The sequence below is a fragment of the Mobula hypostoma genome, chromosome X1 (genome assembly GCF_963921235.1).
Source record: "Mobula hypostoma chromosome X1, sMobHyp1.1, whole genome shotgun sequence".
NCBI lineage: Eukaryota > Metazoa > Chordata > Chondrichthyes > Myliobatiformes > Myliobatidae > Mobula > Mobula hypostoma.
Window position 1 is genome coordinate 23,374,028 of NC_086128.1, and position 18,759 is coordinate 23,392,786.

The 18,759-nt window shown below is 48.3% G+C and overlaps 1 protein-coding gene across 4 annotated transcripts in view; it reads left to right on the forward strand.

Moving 5' to 3' along the window:
* LOC134340586 (beta-1,4 N-acetylgalactosaminyltransferase 1-like) overlaps positions 1-18,759 on the forward strand; it is an 89,685-nt gene continuing 70,926 nt past the window's right edge. Inside the window, exons 1-5 of one of the 4 annotated variants that reach the window (XM_063038008.1) lie at positions 108-241; positions 3,469-3,965; positions 4,258-4,476; positions 15,501-15,662; positions 17,555-17,661. In XM_063038008.1, the coding sequence (XP_062894078.1) occupies positions 4,259-4,476; positions 15,501-15,662; positions 17,555-17,661 (487 nt within the window). In that variant the 5' untranslated portion in view covers positions 108-241; positions 3,469-3,965; position 4,258. Of the gene's footprint in view, positions 242-3,468; positions 3,966-4,257; positions 4,477-15,500; positions 15,663-17,554; positions 17,662-18,759 lie in introns of all 4 variants that reach the window. The other 3 variants (XM_063038007.1, XM_063038005.1, XM_063038006.1) reach the window with 3 other exon arrangements.

Here is an 18,759-nt window from a genome sequence, read left to right on the forward strand (position 1 = left end):
ATCTTGAATTATAGACTTAGGCAATAAATACAATGTTGCTCTATTCACGCTTAATAGTGTGTTCTTCACGGCGAGATTTTTATCCGGGAAGCACAGCATATGCTTATGACAGTCGCTACAAGGACGCAAATTTGTGGTTTAGAGAGTTTCAACATCGCCAGAGATCTGAAGAGCCGGAAAAGAAAGGAAGAGTGCGCTGCGGAGAAACAAGTGAAAAGACGACAGCTGAGCAACCAAACAGGTAGAGTCTGCTTCCAGTTATTACAGGGAAATCTATCTCTGAAAGATAGCAAGTGTGCTTAGTGCACATTATGCATTAAATGATTTTTTTTTAAAAAGCAGCTGCTATAAGCGCACTGGCTTGTTGTCGATCAGTTGAAAGGGTACTGAAATCCTCAGAATGCCATTACGTTACTGGGCAAGTTCTTTTGTTAAGTTCTTTTTGCTGTATGTTTTCCGGTTTGCACAGTTTGTGCCGAGAAAAAGAAAGGGAGATGATTTCCATATTTGTCCCAGAGGTATTGATCACAGTTATTTCATTGGCGGGAGAATACTCAGAAAAGTTTGAGAATCTTGACGAGAAACAGCGAGCAGCTCTCGTTTGTGACACGGATCGGCTGTTGGTAAAGGTCTTGCGGAGACCGTTGGTCTTCACCCGCACAGTCAGAACCTCAGTGTCGTCCCGCGGGAAAGACAGCGTTTCAGACATGATCGCAAAGGGGTTAAATACGGTAGTACTGCGGCACGGAAACAGGACCATCGACCCACCGTGTTGTGCCGAACTAATTAAACGCCCAAGTAAACCAATCCCTTATGCCTACAGGTGTTCGTATTCCTCCACTTTCTGCACATTTACGAGAGCCTCTTGAAGCGCATTCCAGGCACCCACCACTCTAAAAAAAACTTTGCCCAAACATCTCCTTCGAACTCCCCCCCCCCACGTTTGAACTGCATGTACTCTAGTGTGAGACAATTCGACGGGGGGGGGGCGGTGGAAGATACGGGTTGTGAATGTCTCTCGTAATCTTATAAACATCTATCAGTGTTGGTGCCGGCCTAGTGGTTAAGGGGTTCGTCGAGTGATTTGCAGGTCGCTAGGTGGAGGCAGCGTGTTGTGTCCTTGAGCAAGGCACTTAACCACAGTGCTCTGCGACGACACTGGTGCCAAGCTGTGTGGGTCCTAATGCCCTTCCCTTGGACAACATTGTTGGGGAGACTTGCAGCATGGGCAACTGCTGGTCTTCCATACAACCTTGCCCAGGCCTGCGCCCTGGAGGAATGTCGTGTTCTGTTCTGGTTGTCTCATTATAGGAAAGATGTGGAAGCTTTAGAGGGGGTGTTGAGGAGATTTACCAGGATGCTGCCTAAATTAGAGGGCATGTCTTATGAGGATAAGTTAAGTGAGTTAGGGTTTTTCTCTTTGGAGAGGAGGAGGATGAGACGTGACTTGACTGAAATGTGCAAGATGATAGATCAAGTGGATAGCCAGAGACTATTTCCCAGGGCAGAAGCAGCTAATATGAAGAGGCATAATTTTAATTTTAAATTTGAATATCTTGCCAGGAATGGTGGTCGGGGCATTTATGAAACTCTTAGATAGGTACGTGGATGATCGAAAAACGGAGGGCTATGTAGGAGGGAAAGGTTAGATTGATTTTAGAGTAGGTCAAAATATTGGCACAACATGGCTTGGACTAGACGAGGCTGTTGGACGTGACTTGGACTAGACGATGGAACTCCAGCACAGGACGAGGGAACTCAGCACAGGGCTGGGCGAGGTACTCCTGGGCTGGACGTGGCTCTTGGACTAGGTTTGGCTCGGCTCTTGGACTTGGCTTGGTTAGGCTCTTGGGTACGGAGCCCGGACTCCTCCTTGGAGCACAGGCCCGGGATGACTGCCGAGGATACTTGCCGAGGTGACTGCCGAGGGAAACTGTCAGGGATTCAGATGGGGAGGGGAGGGGAAGGGAACAGTCCAGCAGAGAATCCTTCGTTTTCAGAGGTATTTATGTGCCAGCCCAAAAGGAGAATCAGGTGCCTCAATTAAGGCACTCAATGGAACAAGGGAAAACAGGGAAAACCCGGAATAAGGAATCGATGGACCGGACCGTGAACCGGAATGTGGAATTCACGGACCGGACCATGACAGTGTATGGTTTTGGGATCCTTATGCCTACTTGCATTGGTTCAGAGAAGGTGCAGTAGTTTGATGTCCTTGATGAAATGTTCAGCAACATGCACAAAATGATGGAGAAAATCATTTTCTGAATTATTGAGGATATATAGTTGGATCTGCAGTCATAGTGACTGAGTATAATTTGAAATTTGCCATGCAAGCTTTCTTTTTTTTAAAAATGCAGATCATCCTTTTTTTCTGTTAAAATTGTCAGGCCAGAGGTAGGCCATAAATACTCGTCAGGCCAAAAATACTCAAATACCTCCTCACTTCATAGAGCCATTGAACATTTGCCGTCAAGCTCTACTACACATTATTTTTCTAACTACAAACGTATATATCCTCAAGAGTTCAGAAAAGGATTTAAAAAAATAAAAATTCAAGGAGATGAAACTTTATTCAGTACAGGCTCTCCCACAAATGAAGTAAAATCAGAACTTAACCGGGTCCTGATGAAGGGTCTCAACCCAAAACATAGACTCTTTATTCCCCTCTATAGATGCTGCCTGACCTGCTGATTTTCTCCATCATTTTGTGTGTGTTGCTGAACTTAACAATGGGCCTGATTTTACACCAATTTGAAAATCTGTTTGCCAGAACTTGTTGGAGTTCTGAGGGCAAAAACTGGCTTGGTTGCAAGATGATCTGCTGTTTCCCAAGTGTACTCTTGGCATTGTCAGAATGACATAAGAGGGCAGAGACAAAAGGGTCAGAGTGGGAATGGGACGGAAAATTAGAGCAACTCATATAACTGCAAATTCAGGGTCACTTGCACACTGATCAGAGTTGACTTGCAAAGTCAACACCCAGAGTGGATTTTGTCTCTTCAATGTTCCTCGCATGTTGTGATATGCCAGATACGAAGAGGTGCAAGTGAATTGATGCTTCACCCAGAAGGAGTGTTTGTCTCCTTGGGTATTGGGAAGGGAGAAGGGGTAAAATGACAGGTGTTGCATCATCTGCAGTTGTATTGGAGGGGAGTTGGCGCTGTTGGAGACATTAGAATGAATCAGGGGCTGCAGTGGGAATCCTCTCTTCAGAATACTGAAATAGAAGGGAGAGGAACTGTATTTGGAGACATACAAAATGCTGGAGGAACTCTGTGGGGGGAAATGGACAGTCAAAGTTTTGGGTTGAGACCCTTATGAAGATACATTGGTGTGAAAATGTCATCGTCAGATGAGGTGCAATAGAGCCAAAGGAAGTGGGAGAACTCTGTTCGATTGTGATTTGTCCTGCTTCTGATGTATGGTCATTGATCTGCAATTTTAATTTTATTTCCCTCCCTACAGATGCCACCTGACCTATTTCCATTTCAAATTTCAACATCTGCAATTTTTGCTGTTTGGTGTCACACATTTTAAACCATCTCCTCCTGCTGCAAGTGTCGGATTAGTTTTTTAAATAGAAATTTCTTATGTAAGCTTGTTTTGCAGAACCTCTTACTGTATAACTTACATTGCAAATTTTTAAAAAATCAGCAGACTTACTGTCCATTTGACCAGGCTCCTAATGCGACACTCAGTCTAATGCTGCTTCTTTGGACTTCTCCTGAAAGTTGTGAAAGAAAGAAATGTTTCATGTTGTTGGGTGGATGCCAGCTCTGTAACTATCCTGGAACAGCTTGCCCAGAGTCACTGCTATTTCAGGAGCACAAGTCTTTAGCTCTACAGTTGTGAAGATGTCCAGTCCCAGAGCCTTTACTGTATCCCGTGCTCTCAGCTGGTTCTTGGTATCACCTAGAGTGAATTGAACTGGTCTCTGTGGCAGTGGGGATATCAGCATGCAGGTGAGATATCACTTTAGTTAAAATCCATTTCTGCAGATCACTGATGCTCCTTTATGAAGCCATGAATTCAGCTGTATAACCCCAAACTCTGAAACCTTCCTAAATTCTCTTTCATCTTCCTCCTCTTTTACACAAAAAAGTTGCCTCCAATCATGTTTTTCTTTCACTTTGACTTCACTTTGTTCTTGATCACCCTGCTGCATTTGGGATATCATCTAACTGCAAATATTGGTGTTTTAACTATATTCAAATGTTCTTGAAAGAAATGTCCTAATTTTACACCTCTTCTTAGCATGTATAGAATGTGTCAAAGCAAGAAGATTGTCTGCTACTTGCCTCTGATGGCTTTGATCATAGGGATATATAAACTGTTTAGCAACCACCTACAACATGGACCTTCTGTGGATATTCACTACCGAACACAGAATATTCCTTATGACCAGACAGGATATGGATTATGGGAGTCTGTACAGCAACGTATACACTATACAAGGAAAGAGACTGTTGTCAGGTGAGCTTCTTTTTTGTAATGTGTGAAAGCAATCAAAAGTAGTAGGAAAATAGGTCAGAAAATGCAAATTTAAAATGTTCATCATCCTTCATTGCAAAATGTGCATCTGGAGGGTAAAAGGGAAAAGGGAAAACCTCAAAGTTAGGTATTTCCTAACTCAAAATGAGCCATATTCTCTGACTGCACAAATGACTTCCTACCAGAGTACGCGAGTCAAGGAGGACAGACTCAAAGCTCAAAGTGCTGTCCTATCCAGGAAAGGTGGATCAGCTCAGGTAAAGACGGAAAGCTAATCATAGATTGACCTCAAAAAGGGAAGCTTCAAACTGCTTTACACTGAGGGACTCTGGTGCAAGTACAGCACTGTGTTAAAGTCTTAGGCATCCTAGGTATATAGAGTATATAAGGTCTAAGACTTTTGCACAGTATTGTGGTAATCTTATGTATTGAACAGTACTGCTGCCACAAAAAAAAACAACAAATTTCATGACGTGAGTGATGATAAACCTGATTCTGATATGAGTGTCTGTTATGGACTGAGAGTGGGAAAGCAGCAGGGAGGGGGGAATCCTGGTTGAGAAAAGGGGAAGGTAGAGGGGTGGGAGCAAGAGGCACCAGAGAGATATTCTGTTTTGATCAATAAACCAATTGTTTGGAATCAAATGGCCTTACCTGGTGTCTCAGGACTAGATTGTGTTTGTAACCATTCCACCCCCTGCCTCTGACACTCCTTCTCTGTCACCTGTCCCACAGCCCTCTTGACATCCCAACATCTCACCATTCCCAACATCCTCTGCTTCCACCAGCCTTACAAACTCGCTCTCCGCTCCACGTTGACAAGTACAGTACTGCGCAAAAGTATTAGGCACCCTAGTGCCGAAGACTTTTGCACAGTACTGCATGTGGACAAACAGATAATAGTTCAGAGCTGGAGTAGACTAGCATTTAATTGTCCATCCCATTTCCTTATCAATGGACATGCCTGGGGAATAATCAATTGCCTGAGATGTCAATGATCGTGGACTGAGCTATCTGACAATGTCCTCAGTATTGAGTGAGACATCAGACAATGACCTCTACATGGAGTGAGCTATTAGACCATACCTCAGTACGGAGAGAGATTAGACAATGCCCTCTGCATGGAGTGTGATATCAAACAATGTTCTCCATATAGAATTAAATATTAGATAATGTTCTCTTCATGGAGTGAGACATTGAACAATGTTCTCTTATTGGACTGAACTATTAAACTATGGATGGAAACCACTGGATCTGTTGAATGGATGTATGTGATTTATTTTTGGGTGATTGGCCTTTTGCAGGAAGCCTTGTCTAGGAGTTATTTGTGAAGGTAGTTTTGGGGTTAGCAGAACCATTCAAACCTAGATTTGGGATTATCAAGAAATGTTATTGTGAGTTTTCATGGACTGCAGAATGGTAAGAGAGCAGTATTTATTCCAAGTGGATTCAGAAGATCTTCTGAAATATCTGATAAGACATTTCATGGTCCACTGAATAAATGGTTGAATGCAATGTCCTGGATGGTTCACCTTCTGCTCAGCTTTCTCTGTGTCAGCTGTTTGATACTATTTTTAATGTCACAAAGTTAATTCTGAATGATGCTGCAAATAGTTGGGAAGCACACACAATGACACATAGTGTAATACATAACCAAATGACTCCTGCTTCTTAGGATAAAACTTAGACATACCACAGGTATGTCTCCCTCTCTCTCTCCTCCACTCTACCCTCTCTCTTTCCCCCTCCCTCTCTCTCCCCCCTCTCTCTCCCCTCCCTCTATCTCCTCTCCCTCTCTCCCCTCTCCCCCTCCCCTCTCTCTCTCCCCGTCTCTCTCCCCCCCCTCTATCCCCTCCCTCTCCCCTCCCTCTCTGTCTCTCCCCACCTCTCTCTCCCCCCTCTCTCCTGTCCCATCTCTCTCTCCACCTCTCTCCCTCTCTCTCCCACCATCTCTCTCTCTGCCCCACTCACTCTCTCTAACCCCCTTTCTCTCCCCCTCTCACTCCCCCTCTCTCTAGCCCCCCTCTCTGCCTCCCCATCTCTCTCCCTCTCCCCATCTTTTTCCTTTTTCTCTCACACTCACTCTCCATCACACACACACTCTCCCGCTTTCCCTCACTCTCTCTCACACTGTCACTATCTCTCACTCTCTTTTTCTCTCTGTCACTTTCTTTCTCACTGTCACACCCTCACTCTCTTTCCTTCTCTCACTCACCCTCTCTCTCTCCCTCCCTCTCCAACCCCTCTCTCTCACCACCCCTCTCTCTCTCCCACCCTGTCTTCCTCTCTCTCTCCCCCTCCATCTCTCCCCTCTCTCTATCTCCCCTCTCCCCACCCCTCTTTCTCTCTCACCCCTCTCTCTTCCCCACCTCTCTCTCTCCCCCGTGTCTCCTCTCTCCCTCTCTCTGTCGCCCCTCTCTCTATCCCTCTCATCTCTCACCCCATTTCTCTCTCTCCCCATATCTCTCTCTCCTGCTCTCTTTCCCACATCTCTCTCTGTCTGCTCTCACCATCTCTCTCTCGACCCTCACTATCTCCCCCTTCTATTTCTCTTCCCCTCCATCCTGCTCTCCCCCCAACTTACCCCCCTCTTTCTACACCCTCTCTCCCTCATCTCTTCCCCCTCTCTCCCCACCTCTCTCTCCCCCTCTCACCTTCTCTCACTCCACCCCTCTCTCTCCCCCTCTTTCACCTGCCCTCTCTCTGCCTCTCTCCCCATCCCCCTTTCTCCATCCCACTCTCCCCTCACTTCTCCCCTTTCTACACCCTCTCTCTCCCCCTCTCTCTCTGCCCCTTTCTCTCTCCACCCTTCTCTACCCCCTTTCTCCCCCACCTCTCCCCCCTCCCCAACCCTCTCCCCCTCCCCCTCTCGCTCTCTGCCCACTCTTTCTCACCCTCTCTCCCCCCTCTCATTCTCTTCCGCCTCTATCTCTCCCCCTCCCTCTCGCCCTTCGCTGCCCCCTCTCCCTCCTACTCTTTCCCTCCCCACCTCTGTCCCTGCCCCCTCTCTCCCTGATTTCTTCCATCTCTCTCCCCATCAATCTCTCCCTGTCTCTCCCTCTCCCCCCCTCCCCTCTCTCTCTCCCGGCTCTCTTCCCCCCTCCCCCCCTCTGTCTCCCCCTCTCTCACTTCCTCTCTCTCTCTCCCCCTCACTCTCTCTCCCATTTTCTCTCTCTCCTCTCTCTCTCCCCATTCACTCTCCCCCTCTCTCATTTCCCCTCTCTCTCCCCCTTACTCTCACCCCCATTTTCTCTCTCTCCCCTCTCTCTCCCCCCTTTCTCCCCCCTTTCCCCATCACTCTCTCCCCCATTTTCTCTCTCACCCCCCTTTCTCCCCCCTCTCTCCCCTCTCTCTCCCCATTCTCTCTCACTCCCTTTCTCCCCCTCTCTCTCTCCACCCCTCTCCCTCTCCCCCCTCCCCCTCCCTCTCCCCCTCACTCTACCCCCTGTCTATCTCTCCCCACTCCCTCTCCCATCTTTCTCTCCCCCCACTTTCCTCTCTCTCCCCCACTCTCACTTCCCTTCTCTCACTCCCCATCACTCTCTCTCCCATTTTCTCTCTGGCCTTTCTCTCTCCCCCTCTCTCTCTCTACCCACCTCTATCTCTTCCCCTCCCCTCTCTCCTTCTCTCTCTCCGCCCTCTCTCTCTCCCCCTCCACATCCTCTCTCTCTCCGTCTATTTCTCTCTCACACCCGCCTCTCTCTTCTGCCCCCTCAATTTCTTTCTCTCTCGCTCCCCTACTCTCTCTCTCCCATGCTCTTTCCTTCTCCCCTTTGTCTCCCTACCACCTCAATTCTGCTCTCTCTAGCTTGCTTCCCCCTCTCTCTCCCACATGCTCTCTCTCCCCCTCTCATTCTCTCCATCTCCCTCTTTCTCCCCTCTTTCTCTCTCTCTCTCTCTCACACTCTCCCCTCTCACTGCCCTCTCTCTCTCCCCCACTCTTTCTCCCCTCTCGTCTCTCTGCCTCATCCTCTCTCTCTTCCCCGTCTCTTTCTCCCTTCCTCCCTCACTCTCTCCTCACCTCTCTCTCTCTCCTCTCTCCCCATTCTCTCTCACCTCCCTTTCTCCCCCTCTCTCTCCACCCCTCTTCCTCTCTCCCCCTCACTCTACCCCCTCTCTATCTCTCCCCACTCCCTCTCCCACCTTTCTCTCCTCCTACTCTCCTCTCTTTCCCCCTCTCTCCCTCCACAGCCTCTCTCAATCTCCCCCTCTCTCTCCCCCTCTCCCCTCCTCTCCTCCCCTCTCTTTCCCCTCTCTCCCCCTCGCTCTCTCCACCCTCTCTCTCTCTTTCCCTTCCCCCCTCTATCTCTATCCCCCCTCTCTCTCCCCCTACTATTTCTCTCCTCCCCTCTCTCTTTCTGTCCCCTCTCTCCCCAATGTCTCTCTTTGTCTTCTCCCTTTCTCTCCTCCCATCTCTCTCTCCGCTCTATCTCTCTGTCTCTCCCCCATCAATCTCTCCCTGTCTCTCCCTCTTCTCCCTCTCCCCCTCTCTTCCCCCTCTCACTCTCCCCCTCTATCTCTCCCAACTTTCTCTTCCCCTCTCTGCCCCCTTGCTCGCTTCCCTCCTCCCCCTCTCCTCTCCTCCCCCTCCCCCTCTCCCTGCCTCCCCTCTCTCCTCCTACTCTTTCTCTCCTCCCCTCTTTTTATGTCCCCTCTCTCCCCGATCTCTCTCTGTCTCCCCCTCTCTCTCTCTCACTCACTCTCTCCTCCCATCTCTCCCTCTCCCCTCCAGTCCTCCCTCTCTCTTCCCCTCTCTTTCCCCCCTCTCTCCCCTTCGCTCTCTCCACCCCCTCACTCTCTCTTTCTCTTCCCCCCTCTATCTCCCCCACTCTCCCTTCATTCCTCTCTCTCCCCCTCTCTCCACACCGTCTCTCTCCGCCCCTCCCTCTCCCTCTCTGTCTCCGCACTCTCTCCCCTCTCCCTCTCCCTCTTTCCCCTCCCTGCCCCCTCCCTGTCTCCCCCTCTCTCCCCCTTTCTCTCTCCACACTCCCTCTGCCACCTCTCAATCTCCGCCTTTCTCTCTCCCCCCTCAATCTCCACCTTTCTCTCTCCCTCTCTCTCCCCCTCTTTTTCCCATCTCTCTCACCCCCTCTTACCCCCTCTCCCCCACCTCTTCCCCTCCCCCACCTTTCTCCCATCTCTCCACCCCCTCTCCCCCCTCCCCCTCACTCTCTTCCCCACTTGCTCTCCCCCTCCTTACTCTCTCTCTGTCTCTGCCCCCTCTCTTTCCCCCCTTTCTCTTCCCCTCTATCTCTCCCCCCTCTCTCTACCCCTTTTCTCCCTCCCCCTACTCTTTCTCTTCTCCCCTCTCTTTCTCTGCCCCCTCTCTCCCGATCTCTCTCTCTGTTTCCCCCCTCTCTCTCACTCTCTCCTTCCATCTCACTCCCCTCCTCTCACTGTCTCTCTCTCCTCATCAATCTCCCCTGTCTTTCCCTCCTCTCCCTCTCTCCTGCCTCTCCCCCCCTCGCTCACACTCTCCCCTCTCTCTCCCCCCTCTCTCCCCCTCTCTCCCCCTCTCTATCTCTGCCTCCTCTCTCTGCCCCCCCTCTCTCTCTCTTATCTCTCTGCCCCCTATCTCTCAAGATCACAAGACAAAGGAGCAGACGTAGGCCATTCGGCCCATCGAGTCTGCCCCACCACTCCCCCATGAGCTAAACTGTTCTCCCATCTAGTTCCAATTTCTGGCTTTTTCCCCATATCCCTTGATACCCTGACTAATTAGATACCTATCAATCTCCTCCTTAAACACCCTCAATGATCGGGCCTCCACAGCTGTATGTGGCAACGAATTCCGCAAATCCACGACCCTCTGGCAAAAATATTTCTCCTCATCTCTGTTTTAACTGGGTACCCTCTAATTCTAAGACTATGGCCTCTTGTCCTGGACTCACCCACCAAGGGAAACAGCCTTTCCACATCTACTCTGTCCAACCCTTTCAACACTCGAAATGTTTCTATGAGATCTCCTCTCATTCTTCTATACTCTAATGAATACAGTCCAAGAGCTGACAAACGTTCCTCATATGTTAGCCCCTGCATTCCAGGAATCATCCTCGTAAATCTTCTCTGAACTCTCTCCAACATCAGGACATCCCTTCTAAGATAGGGGGCCAAAAACTGCACACAGTATTCCAAATGGGGTCTCACTAATGCCCCATAGAGCCTCATCAATGCCTCCTTACTCTTATACACTATTCCTCTTGAAATGAATGCCAACATAGCATTCGCTTTCCTTACTGCCGATCCAACCTGGTGGTTAACCTTTAGGGTATCCTGCACGAGGACCCCCAAGTCCCCTTCCACTTCTGATTTTTGAATTGTCTCCCCATCTAAATAATAATCTGCCCGATTATTTCTTCTTCCAAAATGTACAACCATACATTTCTCAACGTTGTATCTCATCTGCCATTTCTTTGCCCACTCTCCTAAACTGACCAAGTCTCTCTACAACCTTTCCATTTCTACAACACATCCTGCTCCTCCACCTATCTTGGTGTCATCTGCAAATGTCATAATAGGGGCGTTGGGAACAGACCCAAATGCAAGACACAGACACTGAAGTACAAGGAACAGTACTTGACTAGAGTAGGGAAGTGAAAGGATACGGACAGGGAGCAGGGACAAGAATGCAGACTTGGGCTAGGACATGGACAAGAAACAGGGAACTCAGACAAGGAACTATGAACTAGGTGCCTGGGCTTGGGCTCTGAGCCAGAGACTGGATAAGGACCCAGAACCTGGGTCTTGCCTCGGCCTCGGGCCCCAGAACCAGGCAAGGACATGACATGACTACCGGACAGGACATGGCTGGGGTCTAGAGGCTTGGGGCTTGTGGGCTGGGGGCCTTGGGTCTTGAGGACTGGGGACTGGGGGCCTTGGCTCTTGAGGCTTGGGGGTTGGGGGCCTTGGGTCTTGAGGCTTGGGGGCTGGGGGCCTTGGGTCTTGAGGCTTGGGGGTTGGGGGCCTTGGGTCTTGAGGCTTGGGGGCTGGGGGCCTTGGGTCTTGAGGCTTGGGGGCTGGGGGCTTTGGGTCTTGAGGCTGCAGTCTGGGGGCTGGGGTCTTGGAATACGGAGGCTGATAACTCGAGGCTGGAGCTTGGAGACAGACTGGGAACTGTACATCAACAGAGAGCCGGGACTTCTCCTTCGAAAAGCCGGGGCTCATCTTTAACTCGACACTATCATGAGACTGGACAGTACATAGACATAGAGCCGGGACTCATCCATAGACAAGCCAGGACTCAACTTTATGTCGACACCAAGATGGGACAGGACCACCTGTTGGGTAATGGCAGAATGGCCAGACTTACCCAACAGAGGCAAGGACAAGACAAGACAGATTTCCCTGCAGGGCAACAGCAGAATGGCTTGACTTACCCCACAGAGGCGAGGACAAAACAAGACAGATCCCCCACAGCACGCTGGAGGAACTCAGCAGGTTGGGCAGCATCCGTGGAAAAGATCGGTCGACGTTTCGGGCCGGAACCCTTCGTCAGGACTGTAGAGGGAAGGGGCAGAGGCCCTATGAAGAAGGTGGGGGGAGGGTGGGAAGGAGAAGGCTGGTAGGTTCCAGGTGAAAAACCAGTAAGGGGAAAGATAAAGGGGTGTGGGAGGGGGGAAACAGGGAGGTGATAGGCGGGAAAGGTGAAGAAGGAATAGGGGAAAACACATTGGGTAGTAGAAGGAGGTGGAACCATGAGGGACGTGATAGGCAGCTGGGGGAGGGGGCAGAGTGACATAGGGATAGAGGAAGGGAGTGGGAGAGAATTACCGGAAGTTGGAGAATTCTGTGTTCATACCAAGGGGCTGGAGACTACCCAGACAGTATATGAGGTGTTGCTCCTCCAACCTGAGTTTAGCCTCATCATGGCAGTAGAGGAGGCCATGTATGGACATATCTGAATGGGAGTGGGAAGCAGAATTGAAGTGGGTGGCTACTGGGAGATCCTGTCTGTTTTGGCGGACGGAGCGGAGGTGCTTGACGAAGCGGTCCCCCAATCTGCGTTGGGTTTCACCGATGTAGAGGAAGCCGCACTGGGAGCACCGGATGCAATAGATGACCCTAACAGACTCACAAGTGAAGTGTTGCTCTCTTTCTCTCACCCCTCTCACTCCACCCCACTCTCTTTCCCCGCCTCTCTCCCCCATCTCTCCTGCCCTCTTTCTCTCCCTACCCTCTCTCCCTACCCTCTCTCCCTACCCCCTCTCCCTACCACCTCTCTCTCCCCCCCTCTCTCCCCCCTCTCTCTCTCCCCCTCCCCTTCCCATCTCCCCTTCCCCCCTCCCCTTACCCCCCTCTCTCCTTCCCTCCTCTCTCCCTCTCTCCCACCCTCTCCCTCCCCCTCTCTCTTTCTCCTTCCTCTCTCTCTTCCTTCACTCTCTCTTGACCATCTTGCTCTCCCCGTCTCTTTCTCCCCCTCTCTCACTCTCTCTCTCTCTCTCTCTCTCTCTCTCCCTCCCCCTCTCTCTCTACCCCCCTCTGTCTGTCTACCCACCTCTCTCTCTCTTCCCCCTCTCTCTCATTCTCTCTCTCTCTCATACTCACTCTCACTGTCCATCTCTCTCACTCTTCCCCTGTTTCCCCCACTCTCTCTCTCACTCTCTCTCTTAGGCACTCTTTCACTCTCTTCCTCTCTCAATCTCTCTTCCTATCTTCCTAAAGGCCTACCAGCGCCTTTACTTCCTGAGAAAACTAAAGAAATTTGGCCTGTCCCCTAAAACCCTCACTAATTTTTATAGATGCACTGTAGAAAGCATTCTTCCAGGGTGCATCACAACCTGGTATGGAAGTTGTCCTGTCCAAGACCGGAAGAAGCTGCAGAAGATGGTGAACATGGCGCAACACATCACACAAACCAATCTTCCGTCCTTGGACTCACTTTACACCGCACGCTGTCAGAGCAGTGCTGCCAGGATAATCAAGGACACGACCCACCCAGCCAACAGACTTTTCGTCCCTCTTCCCTCCGGGAGAAGGCTCAGGAGCTTGAAGACTCGTACGGCCAGATTTGGGAGCAGCTTCTTTCCAACTGTGATAAGACTGCTGAACGGATCCTGACCCAGATCTGGGCCGTACCCTCCAAATATCCGGACCTGCCTCTCGGTTTTTTTTGCACCACCTTACTTTCTATTTTCTATTTTCTGTTTATGATTTATAATTCAAATTTTTAATATTTACTAATTTTAACTATTTTTAATATCTTTAATATTTAATATTTGTAATCCAGGGAGTGTGAAGCGCAGAATCAAATATCGCTGTGATGATTGTACGTTCTAGTAGTAATTGTTTGGTGACAATAAAGTATAAAGTATATCTCTCTCACTCTCTTACTCTTTCAATCTCTCTATTGCTCACACACTCTCTCAGTCCTATGCACTCACTTGCTCCTCTCTTACTCTCTCTCACTCTCTCTCTCTCTCTCTCAGCTACTGTTACACAGCTTATAATTTGGCGAAGCCGCGTGGCTCTCAAAGCATACTGGGATATTGCATTTATGGAAATGCAGAACACAGCTGTCTCTTTCAGTACAGACACCCTACCCCATTAACTTAAATATAGTTAGTAACTATTTTTGCAAGCAAGTTTTTATTCCCAGCACTTTTTAAAATTCAGATTAGTCCTTAGCTTTGGCAAGTATTATTTGTCGATCTACTTTAGAACTATGGAAGGAAAGCTGCAACATGGTGAAGGACTGAGAACTCGGAACTGAAAGAGAATGCTGACCTTTAAGTCAAAGGGGTTGGAGTTGATTCTGCCCCATTTTAGGGGGTCGCATTTTAGTTCATCAAATTGCACTTGGAAACAATGTACCAGAATGACACTGGGTCTAAAAGGGTTAAATTACTGACAAATTTATTTCACAAAGCTCGCATTACTCTGCATCTAGAAGAGTAAGGACCCTTGGAGTTGTGGCGTTTAAAAGGGAGAGCAGAGAGAAACTACTTCCCCTGGTGGGAGAGCCTTGTGCATGGAGTGAGCAGTTTGCTGAAGTACAAAAGACAGTGGAAACCTAAATCTTCCCTCCGTTAGAAGTCCATGGGTGAATAAACATGCAAAATTACAGCATGATGGACTTTGTTTCGTCAGGGATGCTGATGAAAATAGAACTAAGGTGGGAGGAAGGCATGGATGCTCAGGTCAGCTTTGATCTTGGTGTATTTGGGTACAGAATGGAAGGGCTGAGTGGCCTCCTCCAGTTCCTTTGTTCACTTCGAGTGTGGTGAATGACTATGGATGGATGATTATTCTTACACCTGGAACTCTTGCACTGTTTCCCAGAGACGAGCAGACGTGGGTTGGAGATGGGGTGGGCTTGCTGAAGATACGGCACAGGATCAGGAGGACAAGACTGGAACCACATGGCCAAGGAATTGCCTCGGAAGGATATTGGAGGCAGGGCAGGAGGTAGCCAGTCTACCTGTTTAATCTGCTCTGCCATTCAACAAGATCATGGCTGGTCTACCTCAACACTCTTTTACTGCATGATTCCTATATCCTTTAATTCCTTACTTATATAAAAATCTATTGATCGCAACCTGGAATATCATAATTGACTGAGCTCCATACTCTCATGAGAATTCTAAACTTTCTCTGGCCTTGGAGTGAAGTAAAATCTTTCCCCACCTGTCTGTAGATCTACTTGAATCTTGACCTCACAATCTACTTTGTCATAGTCTTGTACCATATTGTGTGCCTGCACTGCACTTTCTCTGTAACCATAACACTTTATCCTGCATTCTGTTATTGTTTTCCCTTGTACTATCTCAATGCATTGCTACAATGAAGTGATCTGTATGGATGGCATGCACAGTAGATCAGTACATGTGATAATAATGAACTGACTTACCAATTAAGCAATTTAAATTTTAAAACTCCAGCCCTAGTTCCAGATTCCCTGTACATCTTAGTCCATCTGCGAGCAGGATCAATGAACTGTATTCTACCTGAAGTGACTGCCCTTGACCATCACAACTTGCCTTAAAGTCTGAAATCATTTTCCTCCCTAGGCAGCTCACAAGAAATGATTGCACATGTGAACAGGAGGGGGTGACATTGAAGACCCTTCTCAACCAGGACTCTGTCTCTGATCTGGAGTTAGCCTTTAAAGTAGGAGAGCGCCAAGAGGTGAAACAAAGGAGAGAGAAAGAGTATCAACACTTTTTACAAAGGTACGGTTCCTCATTCACAATGTACATACCTATATTTGAAGGATCCTAATTTTCCAGGGAGACATGGAAACTCTCCAACTGTTAAGGAGCATGCACATGTCTACATTTTAGAAAGGTTTCCGTTTCAAATCTGCATTGACTAAACTTGCATGTTTTGATCTTCAAGGAGAGAGAACATAAAAACCAGCAACTAGAATCAAAGAATTCCAGATTTTTAGCTTGGAATAGAGTGAAGATTTGTTATCGCATAGAGTGCACCCTACAAGAGTGTAGAGCCAAAGGATTACAGATGCTGGAACCTAGAGCCAAAAACAAAATGCTCAAGGAATGTAGCAGGTCAGGCAGCATCTGTGGAAGGTAGCAGAGCGGCTATGTGATTGCTTTGAGTCAGGTGGACTGGACGGTGTTCAAAGGCTCATCAGAGGATCTGACTAAATACACCACAGTTGCCTCTGACTTCATAAAAACAGTGTATCCACAAAATCATTCAGAGTTTTCTCAAACCAGAAGCTCTGAATGAACTATGAGATCTGGAACCTGCAGAGGGCAGGTCAGGTGACCAAGTAAGATACATGGCGTCCAGGTACGATCCCCAGAATGTCATCTCATCTGTGAAGTGGAAATTCCAGACCAAATGAGTCTCTAAAGGATGTTCAACAGTTGTGGCAGAGCTTGAATGCTATCACTTCCTACAAAGTGAAACCAAGCAACATAAGTGACAGCAAGCAAGGTTGGGAGGGGGACGATAGAGGTATTTAAAATTATGAGGGGGATAGATAGAGTTGACGTGGATAGGCTTTTTCCATTGAGAGTGGGGGAGATTCAAACAAGAGGACATGAGTTGAGAGTTGGGGGGCAAAAGTTTAGGGGTAACATGAGGGGGAACTTCTTTACTCAGAGAGTGGTGGCTGTGTGGAATGAGCTTCCAGCAGAAGTGGTTGAGGCAGGTTCGATGTTGTCATTTAAAGTTAAATTGGATAGGTATATGGACAGGAAAGGAATGGAAGGTTATGGGCTGAGTGCAGGTAGATAGGACTAGGTGAGAGTAAGAGTTCAGCACGGACTAGAAGGGCCGAGATGGCCTGTTTCCGTGCTGTAATTGTTATATGGTTATATGGTTTCACTGCCAGATGAGCCCAATGCTCGTTTTGACCATCAAAACATGAAGAAACCTTCAGAAACTCCCACAGCCCCTGATGACCCTGTGATTTCAGTCTCTGAGGCTGACGTAAGAGCATCTTTCAGGAGGGTGAATTTGTGGAAAGCATGCCACCCAGATGGGGTACCTGGCCAAGTACTAAAGCCTCGTGCTGATCAACAGGCTGGAGAGTTCACTGATTGTAATAAGTTCTTCAGGCTTGTGCTGGGAGCCAGAGTGTTGGGCTCCAAGGTTTTTAGAGTCTGAATTAGTTAATTGTTGTTTAATAAGAGTTATTAATCATTTACAATTGTTTGTGTTTTTTTTTCACAAGCAACTCACTCTTTGTAATGCAGTCTCCTGGTGCTTTCTGTTTAAGCTTGTAAAGTTTATTTTGATAGGCTCAGAGATTCCGTGTCACTTGTATTATTGAAGTGGACGCACGATTAATGCTAATTGCAGGGTCCTAGTTTTGAGATTGGATCTCCATTCAAACCTGAAACATCTGGACGGCAAAGATGCATACATCAGGATGATCTTTATCGACCTGCTGAGTGTCTCCAGCACTTTCTGTTTTCATTGCTGCTAGTCAGTTTATATTTTTAATAGTGTGGTGAGGATGAGACTGTACGCAGATAATGAGATACTTCTGTGCACAGAATGGTCCCGACATGGTGTGTGCTCTGGTAATCGAGCTCTACCTTGGCGGTTGAACATGACAATATTGACCACTCTGTTTGTGGTGTTCCTCCAGGACGAAGAGCCCTGCTGATGCTCTGCTCATTGCCAAAGCAAACTCTCCTCTGCAATACCCGATTCAAGGAGTTGAAGTGCAGCCGATGAAAACCATTTTAATACCAGGTCAGTGAAAAAAATGACTCGCCACGTCACATCATCTTCCAACCAGGTGTAGCCAGTGTTGTCATGAACTAGCATGCGTATGTAGGGCAAAGAAAGATCCCACTAACTGCTGTGTGATAATGACCACATAGTCTCCTTTCGTTTGGAGAACTTCTTTCATGTTGCATTTCTAATAGTGCTGTGGGATATTTTATCTTCATCTCAAAGGACAACATTGAGGCCCTAACGTTCACATGTGGACTATGATTTTAGAATTTAGTATCTGAATTGGACCTGATGCCCCCAACATCAGCATGGGTCAGGTTCACATTTAACAGCTCACAGCTGGCCCAGTCAATTATGCAGGCTAGTGGCTGAGGCGGTGGGAGTCGAGACGAATCATCCCATGTCAACCCTGGTGACATGAAGGGGCTGTCTGGTTTTGAGCTTGGCTATTTCTCCTCAGGCATAGGGCCCCAGGGAGGAAGAGGTCTGTCCCAGGCCCCTGAGACAATCCTCCTCCCTGACGTCCTCACACCTCCAAATGATCTCCACACTTGCGGCAGTGTGAAACAGTGGTTGGCAGGGTGTGGTGGGGTGTGGGCTGGTGTTCTGCTGAGCTGCACAGGAAGAGGTCAGAGGGAGGAAGAACAGGGAAGGTGTCGTCACCTTCTGCTTTCCCTCATCAATGTGGGGCTACAGCTCCAGGTGAGAGTCACGGGAATGCGGAATGCTGCAGCCACTCTTTCTGCAATGAGGTTGTTCTTGAAAAAAGTCACTCAATAACATCCTTCAAGGGAGGAAATTCGCTGCCGTACGCGGTGTAGCCTGTATGTGAACCCCGACCCGCATGGGTGGTTTGTGCTGAGCAGTCTCCTCTGTTCAATGGTCACTAGGGATAGGCAATAAATGCTGGTGTTGCCGGTGACAACTGCTTCCCAAAAAAAGAGAAAATATTAATATAACTCATCAGATCTAGGTGAAGTATTTGAGAGTAACATAAGGGGGAACTTCTCTCAGAGAATGTGGTATGAGCTTGTCAGCAGAAGTGGAAGATAAGATTTGGTTTCAACATTTAACAGGTTTGCTTAGATACACAGATGGGATGGGGGATGGTGA